Source organism: Coregonus clupeaformis, chromosome 1, assembly GCF_020615455.1.
Source record: "Coregonus clupeaformis isolate EN_2021a chromosome 1, ASM2061545v1, whole genome shotgun sequence".
Classification (NCBI taxonomy): Eukaryota; Metazoa; Chordata; class Actinopteri; order Salmoniformes; family Salmonidae; genus Coregonus; species Coregonus clupeaformis.
This window is the reverse complement of record NC_059192.1, coordinates 26618395-26630763: the sequence shown is the minus strand read 5'-3', so window position 1 is coordinate 26630763 and position 12369 is coordinate 26618395. Positions and strand designations below refer to the sequence as shown.

At 42.6% G+C, this 12369-nt stretch overlaps 1 protein-coding gene across 1 annotated transcript in view; it reads right to left on the bottom strand.

Moving 5' to 3' along the window:
- plcd3b (phospholipase C, delta 3b) overlaps window positions 1-12369 on the bottom strand; it is a 95111-nt gene that overhangs the window by 23327 nt on the left and 59415 nt on the right. The window contains exons 4-8 of the mRNA XM_041875872.2: window positions 11175-11304; window positions 5508-5733; window positions 4849-5050; window positions 4458-4602; window positions 2342-2494 (exon numbers count right to left, since the gene is read on the bottom strand). Coding sequence (XP_041731806.2) covers window positions 2342-2494; window positions 4458-4602; window positions 4849-5050; window positions 5508-5733; window positions 11175-11304 — 856 coding nt within the window. The remainder of the gene's footprint in view (window positions 1-2341; window positions 2495-4457; window positions 4603-4848; window positions 5051-5507; window positions 5734-11174; window positions 11305-12369) is intronic.

Here is a 12369-nt window from a genome sequence, read left to right as displayed (position 1 = left end):
CAACCGGCCGTGATTGCGAGTCCCATAGGGCGGCGCACAATTGGCCCAGCGTCGTCCGGGTTTGGCTGGTGTAGGCCGTCATTGTAAATAAGAATTTGTTCTTAACTGACACGCCTAGTTAAATAAATAGAAAATTACATCTTCAAACTAAGGGCTACCATGGCATCTGTGAGAGGGAGGAGTGTTTTTCCATGTATACGGGTAAGCTAGCTAGCTACATTTTCCGATACTATACGTTTCTAATTTTGTCAGAAAGTCATTTTCATTGCAAATTAAAGCATACTGTTAGCTAGCTAGCTAACGTTAGCTGGCTGGCTCGCTAGCTAACGTTACGTGTATGATCTGTGTAGTAATATTATTCATATCTCAGAGACATTTGCATTGCTAGGTATAGCCTAATGTTAGCTAGCTAGCTAACATTGAACCTAGTTGGTTAGCTTTAGCTACCTGTAGATTCATGCAGGGTAGTAACGTTATGAGTTGGGATTATGGTTTATTGTTTAGCTAGCTAGCTACCTTGCTACATGTCTAAACAAAAGACTCCACTATGCAAGTAACCATTTCACCGTACCGATTACACCTTCTGTATCCTGTGCAAGTGACAAATAAACTTTGATTTTATTTGATATAGTGTGTGTTTACCAGAGACGGTAATGTGAAGAAAAACATGACCTGCACCAAAGTCAAATTAGGATATAACGTTAGGCCAACGAGACAGTGTCCAAGTTCTAAAATTCTCCGGTAGAATGCCCTGCTTTTATTTTGTCACACTCACAACCGTAAGCTATTTTCTGTAATTAGCTCGCCATTAACTTGTAAATAATGATCTTGTTGTCAGTTTATTTTCCTGTAATAATGAATACAAATTAGCTAAAGTTAAGATGTTGTCAGCTATATGATATGGTCATTATTTGAACTGGCTAGCCAGCTAACTTAACGTTAGCTCGCTAGCTAACAAGCTAGAAACGAACCAAAATATTGTTTAGAAAATTGCTTTTAGTTGCCTGGTTTGCTAGATTGACATACACTAAATTCATTTCTAAACAGATGGTTTATTGGTGTTCAAATACACCAGTTATGCTAATTTGGACCACCAGGCTGCTGATGTCATGCAGCCTGTCGTTTTTGTGTTTATACTACAAATGACAAGTTTGATTTCGGACGCAATACATGATGTCACTGCGACAACTGTATACAGACATGGCGATAGACGTAGTATAAACCAGCCTTTAGTCTTGAAATCTTTGTTTAGTACACTACCGTACTCACTCTGTTTAGCACATGGCCTCGCATGTGAATCCTTAAAGAGATGGGTGGGGCTAAGGCTTAAGAGGGTGTGAATGATGCTGCATGGGTGTAGACAAAGAAGAGCTCTCCAGTAGGTGTAACAAAACATTCAAGGGCCATTTTCTCAAAAGTGGGGTTACAAATTTATCAACATTCAAAGCAGAATTACTTTCCCATTGATCCTCAACTGTAGTGTATGTATGATATACCATTTTCTAGCTCTGAGTCTCTACTTTTACCCAATGTAAAAAAACAAACATTTTTGCTACATAATACCGAATCGAGAAAGTATTATGTAGCAAAATGTGATTTCTGTCATTCTGAGCACCGTGGGTGGACGCCATAATCAGATTACGCCCCCAACGCATATTGGTCCGGTACATTTCTCAAATGTCCGGTAAATTAAAATGTTGCCGGTCAAATGTCCTGCGCCACATTTTCCTAACGGAAACCCTGACACACACACACAAACACACACTCCTGATGTTGTAAGAAAGGAATGGCAGATGGGCCATTAGCAGAGTTCAATATTGTTATTATTCAATAGGCCATTGTTTACAAATGCTAGCTTTTAAATTGTGGACAACAGTTGCTAACACTCGAAAACAGGGAGAGAAATGTACTACAAGTTGAAATCCTCACTAGTGACTAAGAGCCAATGAGTCAGCAGCTATTTTAAGAATAAATAATGAAATTCCATTCAAAGCACTCTCCCTAAGGAGCAGAGAGGAGTGTGTGTGTCTGTTCTTGGCTGAGAGGAGGAGAGACAGAGACTAAGAGAGAGAGAGAGAGAGAGAGAGAGAGAGAGAGAAGGAGAGAGAGAGAGAGAAGAAGAGATATTCTGGAAAATTTATTACGATATTTGTGAGGAAGAAAACACAGTTTATTTCTGTATCTTGCGTTTAGAAAATGCATCACCGGATCTCGAGCTTTGAACCAATCCTTTTTGGGGGTTGCGTGTCAAAAAGTTTGAGAACCACTGTATTATAGTATAGTAGTAGTGTAGCGTAGTGTAGTATAGGAATGTATAGTAGTAGTCCAGTAGTAGTCCCACCTCTGGTGAGGGCAGGCTCTGAAGCTGCTGTTCATTGAGGGGCTTGGTGAGCAGCTTGTCCCCCAGGATGGAGCGCAAGTGTCGGGCCATGACCGCCTGCTGCTCCACACTGCAGTGATTCTCAAGGGACAGGATTAGAGGGTACGGAGACGCCTGGAAGATTGGAAGATGAGACGGCAGCGGGAGAGAAGAAAGTGGAGGGGAGAGAAAGAGGTTGGAAAATTATTACATCTTAATTCAGGACAGATATTTTGGTGCCGGAGTCTGGTCTAGTGGTAGTGCTGCCGACTCTCAACCACTTATCACCCCTGGCGATGGTTCGAATTCTGTCTGGGCCACTCTCCTATCTGTCTAGCCTAACTCTCCTATCTGTCTAGCCTAAAAAAAGTATTTGATCCCCTGCTGATTTTGTATGTTTGCCCACTGACAAAGAAATGATCAGTCTATAATTTTAATGGTAGGTTTATTTGAACAGTGAGAGACAGAATAACAACAAAATAATCCAGAAAAACGCATGTCAAAAATGTTATAAATTGATTTGCATTTTAATGAGGGAAATAAGTATTTGACCCCCTCTCAATCAGAAAGATTTCTGGCTCCCAGGTGTCTTTTATACAGGTAACGAGCTGAGATTAGGAGCACACTCTTAAAGGGAGTGCTCCTAATCTCAGTTTGTTACCTGTATAAAAGACACCTGTCCACAGAAGCAATCAATCAATCAGATTCCAAACTTTTCACCATGGACAAGACCAAAGAGCTCTCCAAGGATGTCAGGGACAAGATTGTAGACCTACACAAGGCTGGAATGGGCTACAAGACCATCGCCAAGCAGCTTGGTGAGAAGGTGACAACAGTTGGTGCGATTATTCGCAAATGGAAGAAACACAAAAGAACTGTCAATCTCCCTCTGCCTGGGCCTCCATGCAAGATCTCACCTCGTGGAGTTGCAATGATCATGAGAACGGTGAGGAATCAGCCCAGAACTACACGGGAGGATCTTGTCAATGATCTCAAGGCAGCTGGGACCATAGTCACCAAAAAAACAATTGGTAACACACTACGCCGTGAAGGACTGAAATCCTGCAGCGCCCGCAAGGTCCCCCTGCTCAAGAAAGCACATATACAGGGCCGTCTGAAGTTTGCCAATGAACATCTGAATGATTCAGAGGACAACTGGGTGAAAGTATTGTGGTCAGATGAGACCAAAATTTAGCTCTTTGGCATCAACTCAACTCACCATGTTTGGAGGAGGAGGAATGCTGCCTATGACCCCAAGAACACCATCCCCACCGTCAAACATGGAGGTGGAAACATTATGCTTTGGGGGTGTTTTTCTGCTAAGGGGACAGGACAACTTCACCGCATCAAAGGGACGATGGACGGGGCCATGTACCGTCAAATCTTGGGTGAGAACCTCCTTCCCTCAGCCAGGGCATTGAAAATGGGTCGTGGATGGGTATTCCAGCATGACAATGACCCAAAACACACGGCCAAGGCAACAAAGGAGTGGCTCAATAAGAAGCACATTAAGGTCCTGGAGTCGCCTAGCCAGTCTCCAGACCTTAATCCCATAGAAGGGAGCTGAAGGTTCGAGTTGCCAAACGTCAGCCTCGAAACCTTAATGACTTGGAGAAGATCTGCAAAGAGGACTGAGACAAAATCCCTCCTGAGATGTGTGCAAACCTGGTGGCCAACTACAACAAACGTCTGACCTCTGTGATTGCCAATAAGGGTTTTGCCACCAAGTACTAAGTCATGTTTTGCATATTTCCCTCATTAAAATGCAAATCAATTTTTTAAATTTTTGACATGCGTTTTTCTGGATTTTTGTTGTTGTTATTCTGTCTCTCACTGTTCAAATAAACCTACTATTAACATTATAGACTGATCATGTCTTTGTCAGTGGGCAAACGTACAAAATCAGCAGGGGATCAAATACTTTTTTCCCTCACTGTATATGTCAACCCCCCCCCCCTTTAAAAAAAAAAAAGGCACACCCAGAGACTAATGTAATACTTGTTTCTGTCTATACCTAAACAAATACCAGTAGCTAGTAATCTTGCAAACTAGTCTAATTTAGGGGGTACTGGACTGCTAATGGAGTATTGGAGCTCACTTTGAAGGCGTACTCGGCGATGGTCTCGATGACTTCTGTGAAGGGCACTTTGGAGGTGAGTGTGTGACCGTGGTAGATGACCGGCTCCCCTTTGTCCCCATCCCAACAGTCTAACTCCACACAGCGACAGCCTTGGTTCAGAGCCCTGGGACAGAGGAAACACACGTTAACGCACACACACGTTAACATACATGTGATGTTAACACAAACACATACAGCATAAACACACAGACTTAAAACACATGTATAGTGTGTATTTTGTAGTGCTCAATAAAAGGTGATGGTGTGTGTGTGTATATGTGCGTACGCCTATGCCTTTGAATGCATATGTGCATGCATGCCTCTGCGTGTGCATGCATGCACGCATACATTTTCATATGTGTGTGTTTACCTGATATAAGCCTCCGTGCTGCTGTAGCCAGTAACCTGGTCACTGGTGAGGTAGGTGTTGTGTGAGGAGGAGATGAAGTAGTGTGCCAGGGATCTGGTCATGTCCTGGTACACCCTGGCGTGGTCCGGGTCAAACACGTTGTTCTCCTTGGACAGCATGTACATGGTGAAACCATTGGGCGTCATGTACCCGTTCTTCTGGGCTGTGCAGGGCATAGGCACATGGTTGGTATGGGAGCGATAGAAAAAACAACGTACCAAAATATACATTGATTTGCTTGTGTTAATGTAGGTAAAAAAATAATTTAATTTGGATACATTTTGGGGCCAATAAGATGAGCTGAAGTTTTAAAGAGGGTGGTAGCAATAGTATGGAGGCAGTGAGAAAAGGGCTATATTCCAATCTAAAAAGACCCTAACTTCCTATTAACTTTTGGCCATACAGGTAGCTTAGCACTTAGTGTACCTTAGCACTAGTGTAGCTTAGCACTTAGCGTAGTGTAGCACTTAGCATAGTGTAGCACTAGCATAGCTTAGCACTTAGAGTAGTGTAGCACTTAGCATAGCTAAATTAACACATTAGCTACACTCAGTGCTAACTAAGTAGCAGTTAGTTAGCACTGAGTGTCGCTTAGCACAACCATTAGCACGTAAGCGTACCCCACTCATTGAGCTCGTAGGTGAGGATCAGACTCTGAGCGTGGATCAGCGAGGAGTCCTCTCCCTGGTCTTTCAGGAAGTCCTTCAGGTCCACGGTGGAGAGCACACAGCCGTTAGCCGAGTAGCGGCTAAACACGGCGTCCAGCTCCGGCCGCCGCAGCAGCTCCCTACAGAACACCTCGATTTCCCCGTGGTCCAGACGACCGTCACACGACCGGTCACACTTCTGATGGGAGGAGGGCGGGTATGTTTCCAAAGGGATCAAGTCAATGGATGAATATTGTCAAAGTTATTGTTTCAAGGCAAGCTAATACAATAGTCCCCTGGTCACAGTCATTAATTTCAACGTCATTTTAATTACAGTCAATTGGATCAGCATGAATTGAATCATCAATATCAAACAAGTCATGGGGTGGATAATATGTGTGCAACGCTTGATAATGGGTGTAATAATGGGTGACCTGAACATTGACTGGTTAGCAACTTATCTGTCCTCTCAAGAGGAAGCTTCTAACTGTGCCTCCCGAGTGGCCGGCAGGGATGTAGCTCAGTTGGTAGAGCATGGCGTTTGCAACGCCAGGGTTGTAGGTTTGATTCCCACGCGGGGCCAGTATGAAAAAAATTAAAAATAATGTATGCACTCACTAACTATAAGTTGCTCTGGATAAGAGCGTCTGCTAAATGACTAAAATGTAAATGTAATGTTCAGGTCTCAGGCAAGGTCTTTTTTCAAGATGGCAGTTGGAAAGTTAGGCGTGTTGGCAGCGTTTTTAATTTATGGTTTTATATTACCGTTTATAGATACTGGCCCTTTTTGTACATCAAGTCGATATCCTTTTGACAAAGTATGCAGTTTTAATCAGAAGATCAGGCTCGAAGACCAGATTGGCACTAAGCATTTTGGCCACGGGGAATACACCCTTTTTAACACGTTTGTATATTCCAGCTGGCACAGTCCCTCCAAAAGGACTATTAAGGTCGGGGGTAAACGCAAAATAGATGGTGAAAACCTCATAATTACTCTATGCCTGTTACTGTCTGGAGATGTTCATCAGTGCCCTGGCCCGTTTTCTAGCGATAAATCCATTGGAGCAGCGCCATGCTATAATAGAGAGGGTCAGAAGGGAAGGAGCAACAACCCTCTCTTTCAGGTATGCATAATAAATAGAGAACTTTCAGACCTTGATCATGACAACCAATCAAATCCTCCTGCTTCCATCTGCTGTCCGAGCGCGGCGGGGAGACCAGGAGAGGATGCCGAGGGAGGCCCCGGTCGGGACAGTCTGTTGTGCCGAATGGACGTGGAGCGGCCCGTTGATAGGGGCAGGGGCAGGGGCCCGGAAAGGCAAACCCCTGGTCAGATGCCAGTGCGAACCCTGGATGGAGCTTCACTGCTGCGATTTGACTGCATGGAGTCAACACTCATCTCAAGTGAACAATTTCGTCTGACAGTTCCAACAGATAAGGAGAGCTTGACTCCAGAAAAGGTGTTTTCTACGAGAGGACTACACATCCTTCATCTCAACGTTAGAAGTCTTCTTCCCAAGATTGAGGAAGTTTGCCTACTATCCAGTAACTGTTAGGTGGGAGCGCTTTGCTTTCCTAAAACATGGTTAGATAAAAAACGCTGAGATTGAAGTTGAAAATGATGTAGTAATTAGAAGAGACCGCAATCGCAAAGGCGGGGGAGTTTGTATTTATGCAAGATCAGATATTGGGTTAAACTATAGATCAGATTTGGCCTGTGTAGCTCAGTTGGTAGAGCATTGTGCTTGCAATGCCAGGGTTGTGGGTTCAATTCCCACGGGGGGCCAGTATGAAAAAAGTATGAAAATGTATGCACTCACTTACTGTAAGTTGCTGGTCTGCTAAATGAACTGGTCTGCTAAATGACTAAAATTTAAAAAATGTAAGCCATGATGAGATTGAAGCTGTGTGGTTGGACATTTTATTACCAAAATGCAAACCCATTATAGTCAGAACCTGTTACAGACCACCAGACCAGTACAAGTTTTATGAATTGTTGGAGGAGACTTGCTCCAACTGTATAGATTTTGGTAAATCAGAGGTTATTGTTACAGGTGATTTTAATACAGATATGCTCAAAAAGGGCCATGCTACTTTTAAAGCTCTTAAGAATTTTTGTAATCTGTTTGCTTTATTACAGCTGATTAATGAGCCCACCAGGGTCTGTCCTTCTACCCAAACCATCATTGACCTTGTGTTGGTGTCGGATAGATCAAGGATATCAAACAGTGGGGTTGTGCACTATGGGCTCAGTGATCATTCCATCATTTTCTGTAGTAGGAAGGTTCAGAAAACAGTTTTGAATTGTCATAACTCAATAAAAAGTAGGTCTATGAAGAATTATAGTGCAAATATTTTTGTTAATTGTTTGAGCAAATTGGCCTGGTCTGCTGTATTGAAATGCAATGAGGTGGAAAAACAATAACATTTTAAAGGGAATTAAGCGTAGAAATGAACGCTTTCTGGAGTTCAGGAAATCCAGGGCAGATTATATATTTCTAGACTATAAGAAATTAAGAAATGAGGTCAACAGGATGATACAGAAGGCCAAGAAAAATTATTTTAATGACAAAATAGTTGAAAATTGGAACAATCCAAGTAAATTATGGAAGTGTCTGAAGCTGTTAGGTTACAGTAACAGATTAAAGACCAAAACTCGAAATCTTAGCTTGGACATTGGAGGAAAGGTTACATCAGACAAGACCATGGTTGCTGACAGTCTAAATGCTATTTTACAACCATTGCTAATACATTAGTTAGCAAGTTACCTTGTCAATCAGGTTGCTATGGGGAGAGTCATGTCCAGCAGTTTTACTCACAGCAGGGGATTCAAGTAGATGCTTTTTCATTTGAAAAGGTGTCTGAGTCAACTGTACTAAAGAAATTGAGAGAACTTGACCATTCCAAAGCAACTGGCCTTGACAACATTCCTGCCAGATTTCTAAGGGATGCTGCGGTAATTATCACCCCCTGTGTAACTCACATTGTAAATATGTCTATTGAACTAGGGTGTTTTCCCAGTGAACTAAAACTTGCAAGGGTCATTCCTTTATATCAAAAAGGGAATAAGTTAGATATTTACATTTTAGTCATTTAGCAGACGCTCTTATCTAGAGCGACTTACAGTTAGTGAGTGCATAAATTTTCATACTGCCCCCCCGTGGGAATCGAACCCACAACCCTGGCATTGTAAGCGCCATGCCCTATGAACTGAGCTACACAGGGCCAAATCTGATCTATAGTTGAACCCAATATCTGATCTTGCATAAATACAAACTCCCCCACCTTTGTGATTGCAGTCTCTTCTAATTACTACATAATTTTCAACTTCAATCTCAGCATTTTTTATCTAACCATCTAACCATGTTTCGGTAAAGCAAAGCACTCCCACCTAACAGTTACTGGATAGTAGGCACATTTCCTCAATTTTGGGAAGAAGACTTCTAACGTTGAGATGAAGGATGTGTAGTCCTCTCGTAGAAAACACCTTTTCTGGAGTCAAGCTCTCCTTATCTGTTGGATCATGGAAACTATCGGCCTGTCTCAATCCTGTGTGTTTTATCGAAGGTCATGGAAAAGATGATGTTCGAGCAGATTGACAGTTATATTTCCTTACATAACCTATTATATGAGCTCCAATCTGGCTTGAAGAAATCCCATTCCACCGACACTTGCCTACTATATCTAACTGACCACATAAGGAAGGAAGTAGACGGAGGGACATTTTGTGTTATGGTTATGTTAGATCTCCAAAAGGCGTTTGATACAGTGGATCATGAGATTCTGTTAATCAAACTAAGAGGCATGGGCTTTAACAACTTAGCAGTAAAACGGGTTAGCTCTTATCTGCAAGGAAGAAAACAGATGGTGGCTGTGGACGGGACCCTGTCTAAACCTAAAACCTTGAACTGCGGGGTACCCCAAGGGAGTGTGCTGGGTCCACTTTTCTTTCTATTGTATAGAAATGATCTGAAATCTGCCTGTACATGTGACCTTTTCCTCTATGCAGATTATTCTGCACTGTTGGTTTCCCACAAAGACAAAAATGTTGTTGAGAAAGCCCTCAGTGCTGAACTTCTGAATGTCAGTAAATGGCTATATGACCATTAGCTGTCATTTCACCTTGGAAAAACAGAGTCCATCTTGTTCGGGTCCAAAGTGAAACTGATGAAATCCCCTGATTTTAAGGTGGTAGTAGGTGACATAGTAGTCACAGCAAAATACTCTGTTAATTATCTTGGATGTGTGCTAGATAACCATCTGACAGGGGAGAGAATGGCACAAAACCTTATCTCCAAAGTGAACCATAAAATTAGGTTTCTGGCAAGAACCTCCAAATACCTGGATAAGAATGCAATGAGGGCATTGGCAGGGGCTCTTGTTCAGTGCCACTTTGTCTATGCGTGCTCTTCCTGGTACATTAGTGCCCCCAAGATAATACAAAATAAATTGCAGACATCTCAGAACAAATGAGTCAGGATTATTCTTAAACTTCCAGCACTTACGCATCTTGACCATTCCCACTTTGAAAGCCTTAGATGGCTCAAAGTGGAGGAGAGAGTCTATCAGATCAAATTGTGTCTTGTACACAAGATTGTCAACAGTATGGTCCCTAGGTACCTATGTAACTACTTTAACGGGATAACCATAACTATTCCACTAGAAGGAGTGAAACTGACGTTGTTTCTTTTAGATTTAAAATACACTTCTTTATACTCAGCTGCCATTCTTTGGAATAGTCTTCTGAAGAATTTGAAACTTATAACCTCCATCTGTAGTTTGATGTTCTCACTGAAAAAATGGCTAAATAGTAGCATGTCTCAAAAGTGAGTCGTAAGATTATAGTACGTGGCTGAGAAGGAAATGCCCGGGATAGCATATGGTCTGCCTTTTGGTGCCTAGTGTGTATCATATTGTGATTGTCTTCTACATATTAGGGATTGATTGTTTTATATATTAAGGGTATGTGAGACAAGGGAGATGTACCTGTCCATAGTTGTTTATTAGGAAAGGGAATTGTACTAATTATCTCATGTTATGAAACAAACAACAATTTTGTTTGTCATTGTCCGTTGCCATTACAATTGCTGCATAACCTTGTTGCATTCCTCCTTCCCCCTGCCCTCCTCAAAAGGACCACAATGGAAATAAGCGTTTAAGCTTTATTGTATTATCGTTGATGATTTTTTAAACTTGTATGTGGAGGTGTCACCAGCTGGAGTGCCCTTATGTATGTATTTTAAAAATTGTCCAATGAATTCAATCAATCAGTCAATCAGCTACAGCTGAAATGTCACTGAAATGTTTGTCACTGAGTCCAGCCATAGATTTACATTTTCAAAGTTTTGCTCTCTGAGTATGATGTATCAGTTTGCAGACATACAGTATCATTTTAAATGAGCTATTTATCGGATGGACAGGACAGAAACAAATATTTGAGACGTAAGGACAATGCAGTGTGATGCTAATCTATATCCAATGTTTCCCCTACCATAGGCGAGGCGGGCTCCCCACATAGCTTTAACTCCCTCCCTTTCTAAAAGAGTTTGGCTTCTTTGGCAATTTTGGTGCCAGTGAGCTTTGATGTTGCTATAGGGCTGGAAATGAATCTAGGGGAAACACTGTCTATGGTCTGATCACCTTGAAGAGGTTGCGTGCATACTCTTCATTCAGGTCAATGTTGATCATGGTGAGCAGCCCCTGGACCTCCTCGTAGCTCAACTTCTCGTCATGGTTCTGGTCGGCCCGTTTCATATAGCCATGGATCCAGGTGACCACACGCAGTCAAGGACAACAGTGGACACATTAAACTATAGAACTGCACATTGGTGGTGAATGGAGTTCAGCCCAATATGTCAAACGCTTTATAATGCAATAATGGGCATGATGCCTCTGAAAACGTATATCCACGTCGTTACCATTACCATCATCATCTAGGGTTTTTTATGCATAGAAAAATATTGGGCGGGCCACCTAACTGTTTTTTCGGGCCCCCCTCTCTCTCTCCCTCTCTCCCTCTCTCCCTCCCTCCCTCCCCACACACAGTGCATTCAGAAAGTATTCAGACCCCTTGACGTTTTCCATAAAGTAAAAAAAGGTTTTTAGAAATGTTTGCAAATGTATTAAACATAAAAAACAGAAATACCTCATTTACTTAAGTATTCAGTCCCTTTGCTATGAGACTCGAAATTGAGCTCAGGTGCATCCTGTTTCCATTGATCATCCTTGAGAGATTTCCACAACTTGATTGGAGTCCATCTGTGGTAAATTCAATTGATTGGACATGATTTGCAAAGGCACACCTGTCTATATATGTAACGATCCCGGCAGTCTGAGTCGGGTCCTGTCTGTGGACTAGTTTTTCTGCTCGTGATCTCCAGTTTCCCGAGGGTTCTGGAACGCTCCGGGGAGCTCTCTTGATTTCCGCACCTGCATCCCATCAGCAATCTGCACACCTGGTCCTGATCATCACCCTTCTTAGGCTCTGGCCTAACATCCATTCCCTGCCGGATCGTTAGCCATGAACAGTAGGTTTACCAGAGTATCAGTCTTAGAGCTTCTAGCGTTAGTTTTGTTGTTTTTGCACCTTGTTGGTTTGTTGTTTACTTACCTCCGTTTTGTTCCATCTGCAGTCACTCGTCCGGAACCTTCATCCAACCTCTGCCTGGTGGTCGGCGGCTGCCGAGCCATGATGGGATCAACCACTGCACCCCCAACAACTAATCAACGCCGCCCGCTCTGTTCCCTGGATTATTCAGCATCACTCTTGAATTTGTAAATAAACACTCACCTTCGTTTCAACTTACCTTGTCCTGGTCTGCTTCTGGGTTCTGGC